At 42.9% G+C, this 8,129-nt stretch overlaps 1 protein-coding gene across 1 annotated transcript; it reads left to right on the top strand.

The window, feature by feature from the left end:
* The first annotated feature begins 4,162 nt into the window (after window positions 1-4,162).
* On the top strand, window positions 4,163-6,816 carry slc32a1 (solute carrier family 32 member 1). The gene is made up of 2 exons (XM_067244237.1): window positions 4,163-4,558; window positions 5,629-6,816. The coding sequence occupies exons 1-2, from the start codon at window positions 4,163-4,165 to the stop codon at window positions 6,814-6,816; spliced, it is 1,584 nt and encodes a 527-aa protein (XP_067100338.1).
* The last annotated feature ends 1,313 nt before the right edge of the window (window positions 6,817-8,129 follow it).

The following is an 8,129-nucleotide window of genomic DNA, read 5'->3' as shown; positions in this document are numbered from 1 at the left end:
ATCCTTTACAATGGTTTCTGATTCTAATCCTAAAATTAATCCAATATTTATTTCACTTTCCAAATCGTGTGGACTATTTGAGGGTAGGCTATTTCCATGGTTTGGCCCTTCTCGTTTTCTCAACAGAATCCGTTTGAGGTCCAACGCACAATTGGTTTAGGCTATCTCTCTCTCTCACACACACACACACAAGTAAGTAGGCTAAGCTATCGCTAATAAGCTAATAATGTCTTGCCTATAGTTCAGCCTCTAAAATCATATTTCGTTTGTTGATTTTGAAGAAACATAATAGATTAAGAAACATAGGCTACTGGACTTGCGAAACAAATCACATATTACCCAATCACATATTTCGTAATTCGTCTCTCATTGCCAGGATATTCGAGCCTAGATTCCAAGAGTGAATAATCCATTTATTGAGCTAATTCATCATTTTGTGTTTTGGAGAGAGCTGACACCAAACCCGGGGACCTTGTGCGTGCGCAGCCAAGTGCGAAATGGGAAAAGAGGAGAGAGCAGACTGCACGAGCCTGGGGTAAAAAACGAGAAGGGTGTGTGGGGGGGGAAGAGAACCGGTGAACGGATTCAAGGAGACAGCAAAATAAACCGTAAAGAAACCTCGCTCTCCTCTGTGAATTAGGCTGTTTTGAGTGTTCTTTGTTGGATTATTAAAAAGGGTAGTGGGCATTCATGATAGAGGGATGAACTTGATTAGCATCGTCGTGCCACGTTAATCCAGCGCCGGTTTGAGGGAATCCTCTACGGACCCGCGGGTTTCTGACCTCGTCGCCTCTCGTGATGGGTGATAAACTGTGTGTAATAAGCAGAAAATTCCCTTCAAATCTGGAAGACTATACATCTCACAAAGACAGAAAGTCAGATAAAACATCGAGCCCCGATTATAAATTAAAACCAAATACGTAGAGAAATAGTTCTGAATACGGTCATATTTCATAAATGACCGGGACCGACAAGTGATAGCCATCACTCTGACATAGAAATGCAGCCGGTCGACCACCGCAGTTCTGACAACCGAACAATCTATTGTCAAATTCCATCAACGTGCGCTGATGAGTTTTAGGTGGTTGCACCTGCACGTGCGGTTTCCATTTCACAGGTTGTCAATACGGTTCCACGCTTAATGTATGACGTGTCCACAAATAAAACTAGGCTATGGCTACGCTGCCCTTTCGAGGTACTAACTGTCTTTAATTTCTTCTTTTTCTTATTACTATCTTACATGATAAAATAGTATAGGCCTAGCTACTTGATCTATATTTATATATAGCCTATACTTTATATTGACTAGCATTGTCGATAATAAAAAAAAGCCTTATAGGCTATTCGGGGGGAAAGAAGCCCGTGCAATTGTGCAGCATGCCTTCATGAAATAGCAGCCCATGAATAGGCCTATTCGACATAAATGAAGAAAATGTCTATTAAAGTGTTAATAAATAAAATATTTATTTAAATGTGAATATAGGCTATTCGTATTTTATGGATAAAATACGTTTTGTTGATATTCTAATTCACATAGTAGTCGTATTGAATTATTTTGTTGTTTTTATTATTTGTATGGCTATTGTTGTTTTTTAAGTCAATGTCATGCTTATCTACAACCTAGAAATAAATCGGTCTCAGATTCAGACTGTAACCTCGTCGCTTCCTGTGTCAGTGATGTTCTTGTCATCTGCGCAGAACATTAAATCAGACAGTCCTAAGTACAGAGAGAGGTCTGGAGCGCGCTGATAACGCGGGCTGCCATTAACCCTTTCACGCGCCCTGGGGATAGCAGACAGTTCAGTCTTCTGAGGAGCAAAAAGCCTTTCACACACGCGAGTCCAGAATCTCTGATGTGGTCCTTCAGAATTGTGTTGGTCTGGGAGGGGGATTCACCCGAGAAATGATTACAATAATTGTCTCGTGTTTTTACTCAGTGAAATTGTATGAAATATAGCCTATAGGCCTGAAATAATTATTTCGTTTTTGAAAATGAAATAAAAATCCTAGCTTAATATTTTCTTCACCCTCTTTAAGGTTTTCTTCGGTTCACCGTCAGAACAACAACATGAACGGATCGGTACGGTTATGACTCATTGCTGTTTCTCTAGTTGAGGTGAAACCGCAGGGTGACGTCTGGTCCGTCGCTGTGTCTAGCTGCAGTTCAGAACCTCTACTGGCGTTATAAACAAAGAGCCAATTTAGGCTGAAGTGGTGCGGTGATGCCTCGTGTCAGCCGCTGACTTGAATACCCACGTGTGCCCACGATCTGATTTATCTTCTCGACCACAGATTCCCCCAGGACATGGCAACGAAAACCAGCCACTCAATTCCGGCACTGGTCCTCTGGACAGTTGTAAATGTATTTTTTCTTAAAAAAAAAAAAAGGACGCGTAGCTACTGGAGGTCAGGTATAGTAATCATTAATACGAACCTGTAAGAGTATATCCCCGAGCTGTGTAAGAACTAGTACAGTCTTATATGAACACAAACGCAACCCCGGTGTCATGGTGTTGGCAGACGTTGTGAGTCACGCTTTGGTGATGAACTCTATTCCTGCTCGAGGAAACATTGAGGTCGGCGCGCGCAAACGCTTAGTGACATGAGAACCGAGCAGCTGTTTGCAGGGACGCAGCCACGCGCGGCCTACGGGGCAGGGGGACGCTCGCTTGCAGGACAGAAGATCAACACATCCTTGGAGTGTGAACGTCAAAATAGGCTATCCGTAATCTATATTTCGAATTCAAATTTGTTATTTGTTAGACATGTGCATATATCTTAGATTACTGTCTGTGATATAATTAAAGGTATTTATGGATGAAGCGGGACGTCTATGGGACAGACGTCTTTAGACCCTCTTTCCACTCCATATCATATTTGACTAAATGTGTCTTGCAGCTTAGAATAGCCTATGCCGTAGAAAGCAGTCCTCGATGGTTTAAAACAGCCTATTCTAGAGAAGCCTTTAGATTAAATGTATTTTCGGTCTGAAATGTGCCTATAAAAATATATCAAAACTTGTATATATTTTCTATTGAACGAATGCTAAAAACGAATAAAATAAATTGAAGAATCAATTTAGGTTATTATTATAGGTTAAGTCACATCCAGTTGCAAAGCAATTAACGAATTGAAACGTTGAAACAAAAGACTTGAAGCCCAACTCAAATAAAAATGGCTCTAAATGAGAGTTGATGTAATCTTTGCAGCTGTTTTTCGCATGTCTACCTTAACTGGAATCAAGTTCCACCTTACCATCGCAAAAACAATAATTTTCCTCAAAAATAAACGGAAAAACAAATTCAATCCATATAATTCCTGTAGACATATCAACTTAGTTGCTTTGAAAGAACTGCGTCCTCTTGTTAATAGACACAAAACACATGTGTTGATCATTCACAAAATAAACAAATACTAGTCTCAAAGTTACATAACCTAGTCCAAAGAGTTGTAGGGGGGTTCTTCAGCTGTGAACACTTATATACACGTAAAGTTATTCAAGTTTCGAAGCCCCCAGAATGTCATTGGACGTTAGAATGAAGCATTATAGATAATGGGTTGGGGAGGAGACGGGGGTAGCGCAAGCGCCTCCCCCAGAAATGCAGCAAATCTCGCCCATTTTATTGTGTTGGGTGGCTCGCGCGCTGGGTGCTGGAGACGCGCTTTGCAAAGCAGAGTCCTTGCATTGGCAGGCTGATGGTGACACGTGCCTCCTCCTCGCCACCCCCAGGCTTCACCGTACCGCATTGGCATCAGTAACGGTGACGGAAAACCAACTGTGGAAGCGCTGCCGCTACCTTTCGGAACAAACCGTCCGATTATTAATATTGGAAAGTGCGCCTGAGCATTTGCGTAAAGCTTTGCGCAACCGTTGTCGATTGTCCAAATCGTTCTCGGGCGTTTCGTCAACCAAACAAGAGGCTATAGCAAGATGCAGAGAGCAGGCGCCGACGTCTGAAGGTGACATGAACCTGAGGATTAACAAGTACAGCAGGCGTACCTTGAACAAGAAGTGGAGATAGCAACTGAAGACCATCGTGGCTTTGAACTCGCAACTTTCGTAGTTTAGTCTATGTAAAGAAGGAAGTTTGATTCTAAATAAGTCATTACTTTGGAATAATATTATAGTTCTGAAGAAAAAAGTTACATAAAACAAAGCAAAATGGCTACTTTAATCAAAAGCAAAATTTCCAATAAACTGTCCAATGCCGCAACCACGGTATCGAACAAATCTCAGGCGAAGGTGAGCGGGATGTTCGCGAGGATGGGCTTCCAGGCCGCTACCAACGAAGAGGCGGTGGGCTTCGCCGCGTGCGATGATCTGGACTACGATCACCGGCAAGGGATGCAAATGGACATCATGACCAATGATGAGATGGGTGAGGGGAGCGGGGAGATGGGTTTAGATGGAGTGGATGGGGACACCCGATACCAGAGAGATGGCACTGGACCCCCACCTTCAGCATCTAAAGATGGTGATCTTTGTAAGGAGTTAGCAGACGATAGACCAAAAATCACCGTTTGGGAGGCAGGATGGAACGTCACAAATGCAATCCAGGTAAAAACCTTTTTTTTTTTTTTTTTAAGTACGAAAACATAGTTAAAAATACATTTGACTGCGGATTGATTATAGCTCAGTGGCTTACATTACATTATTAATGTGCCCCCCTTTGATTTCTGATACATTTGTCCCCGCTTCTTAGGCTGAGGCTGCTTCTCCCAGTCTCTAAATACGTGACTGTCATTTTGAAGCCCTCTTGTGTTAGTCATTGATTGTGTGTCGCAGTGTAGATACAGACAGACGCAATGATTAGATTTCACAGGTAAATAGGTGTTGGTAGGGCTATGGACACTACATAACAAGATGGACTATATATAGGCCTGCATAAGACAACATTTAGTCAATGTCAAACATGATAAAAGATGCATTCCATACATTTGAGAGACACCATGGAGCAGGAGAGGACGGGTTCTCACCAAAATATGCAGGGTTGCAGAGATGGAGAGGGCTGTCCATGTTTACGCACGATCGAAGCTGATGCTACGTGGATACGGAATGCATCACTGCACGTTCCAACACTGCAGAAATATTCTGCTCAGGTGTGCAGGTGACCTTCTGGGTTAGAAATGCCCGCAAGGTCACCAGCAAAAGCGGACGGAACGATAATGTGCTTCAATTTGTAGCCTAAATATACACTGAGTGAAGTCAATAACTAATTAAGTGTGCTCAACTACAATGCCAAAACACATCGTGATAAAAGTGCACATTATACCCCCCCGCCCCCCCCCCCCCCCCCGGACAGTGTCTGTATATGTGACCAAAAACTCCCCCAGCGCCAAAGCACTTGTGCGTTTTGCGGAGACATACACCATTGCGTCACTCCGAGTCTCCTTCATCCCTCTGATGACGACACGATGAGTCCGGCTAGGCTCATGCTCAAAGCGAAATGGAATACCCACACCAACAACCAAGCAACGTTTACCCCCCCACCCCAAGTTTAATCCATTAAAGGCTTCTTCATTAACAGGAATATTACAGTCGATTTACTTTTTAATTGTTAACTGAAATGTTGGGAATTATTACTACTTGCGCCGAACTATTTCCTAACGTTTTTTTTGTTTTCACAGGGGATGTTTGTTCTCGGTTTACCGTACGCTATTCTGCACGGGGGGTACCTTGGACTGTTTCTCATCATTTTCGCCGCTGTGGTGTGTTGTTACACCGGGAAAATCCTCATCGCTTGCCTGTACGAGGAAAACGAAGACGGCCAGCTCGTGCGCGTGAGAGACTCATACGTGGACATTGCCAACGCCTGTTGTGCGCCAAGATTTCCAGCACTAGGCGGTCATATTGTGAATGTAGCCCAAATCATAGAGCTCGTGATGACCTGTATCCTTTACGTTGTTGTTAGTGGTAACCTCATGTACAACAGCTTCCCAAACATGCCGATCTCACAGAAGTCTTGGGCCATCATGGCCACCGCTGCCCTGCTACCCTGCGCCTTCCTCAAGAACCTGAAAGCAGTGTCCAAGTTCAGCTTGCTCTGCACAATGGCCCATTTTGTCATTAACATCCTCGTAATAGCCTACTGCCTTTCTAGAGCAAGAGATTGGGCTTGGGACAAAGTCAAGTTTTACATCGACGTCAAGAAGTTCCCCATTTCTATCGGTATCATCGTGTTCAGCTACACGTCTCAGATCTTCTTGCCCTCTCTGGAGGGAAACATGAATAAACCCAGCGAGTTCCACTGCATGATGAACTGGACCCACATCTCCGCGTGCATCCTCAAAGGCCTGTTCGCTCTCGTGGCTTACCTGACCTGGGCAGACGCAACCAAGGAGGTCATCACTGACAACCTACCGTCCACCATCCGAGCTGTCGTAAATATTTTCTTAGTGGCCAAAGCTTTGCTGTCATACCCTTTGCCATTCTTTGCTGCAGTCGAGGTGCTGGAGAAGTCTTTTTTCCAGGATGGTGGACGCGCGGTTTTCCCCGATTGCTACGGCGGCGATGGACGCCTGAAATCATGGGGCCTCAGCTTGCGCTGTGGCCTCGTGGTTTTCACTCTGCTGATGGCGATTTATGTGCCGCATTTTGCCCTTCTCATGGGTCTCACGGGCAGCCTGACGGGCGCGGGGCTGTGTTTCCTCCTCCCCAGCCTCTTCCACCTCCGGCTCTTATGGAGAAAGCTGCTTTGGCACCACGTGTTCTTTGATGTCGCCATATTTGTAATAGGAGGAATATGCAGCATATCCGGTTTCATTCATTCCATGGAGGGGCTTATAGAGGCCTATAAGTATAACATACATGATTAGACGCTCTAAACGTCTGCCGGAAATAGATGTTACTGCACACCCTTATAGTGATTAATTCAACCCCAATGAGCTCAGCTCCCATGCTTACAGAATCCATACGTAATAAATGGCGCGCGCACCGAACGCAGCATACATTCGCGCGCTCACTCTTGCACACGCACACACACACACACTCACACACACAGCCGAGAGAAAGAGCTAGAGAGTGTCTTACACAAGATGGACTATTCAAGATGTGCACGCACGCATATGACAACTAATTGCATTTTCCATATTTTTCTGTGGAGTGAAGGTTTACAACATAGATCGACCTTAAATTAAATTGCAAAATGCGCAATTTATCTGTTCATTGCTCTTGTGGGAGTCATTTCATTTGACATTCAAGTTTGTGATTTTGGACAACAATTCGACGGTATAATGTGATGAAATCGTAAATAAGATATTTATTTGATGCCACTTTCTTCTTCTCGATGATTTGCAACATTTTAACGGGCAATGAATGTGATGGTTAACACATAATTTTATTGTGGACTACAATAATGGCAACTAACATGATGGCAATAAACAACAGGAAAACATAATGTATTTGTGAAAGGGACAAGCGTCAAAAATGTAGACGTTTATTAGCCGACTGTCTAACAAAAGACCTTGGACCAGATATGAACAACCCACCCAAGCATTAATTAGGATTGGATGCAAATATAATGGTATAATTATAAAAAGATACAAAAACTATGCATTGAATGTAATATATCCAGACACAATAAATACACAACCTCTAAATGGTAGGTGCAGAGAAAAATCACGAGCTGCTGCTCTTGAACCAAACACAGTTTGACCGATAGTAGGATTTTTGAGACGGCGTCCTTAACACGAGGTGACACGTCGCAAACCTTAATAATCCTTTTCCCAGTAAATAGGGATTTGGAAATATTGCCTCATAAACAGATGCTCAGCATCACTTAACTCTGCCGCATTCAATTGAAGCCTTTCTTCAAAATGAGTTCCGTATTTAAGCATTTGATCTGAAGTCTTCTAAATTGGCATTGATTTAATGATGATTCAATGTCGGGAATTCTACAGTTTGAAACATAAGATAATAAGAGATCATTAAAGAAGAAAATGTGCATAAAGAACATTCTTAGCATTCTGTGCATTCCAACGGGTTCTGTGGAAATGTTAAAACCGTATGTGTAGTGTTATTGTGGTTTCAAAAAGATGGAATGTATATCTCAAAAATCGTTATCATATATCGTGAAAATGAATATTAAAGAATAAAGAAATAAGTGAAATTATATTGTAAAAATGTGTGT

Source organism: Osmerus mordax, chromosome 1, assembly GCF_038355195.1.
Source record: "Osmerus mordax isolate fOsmMor3 chromosome 1, fOsmMor3.pri, whole genome shotgun sequence".
Lineage (NCBI taxonomy): Eukaryota > Metazoa > Chordata > Actinopteri > Osmeriformes > Osmeridae > Osmerus > Osmerus mordax.
This window is presented reverse-complemented; position numbering and strand designations above follow the sequence as displayed.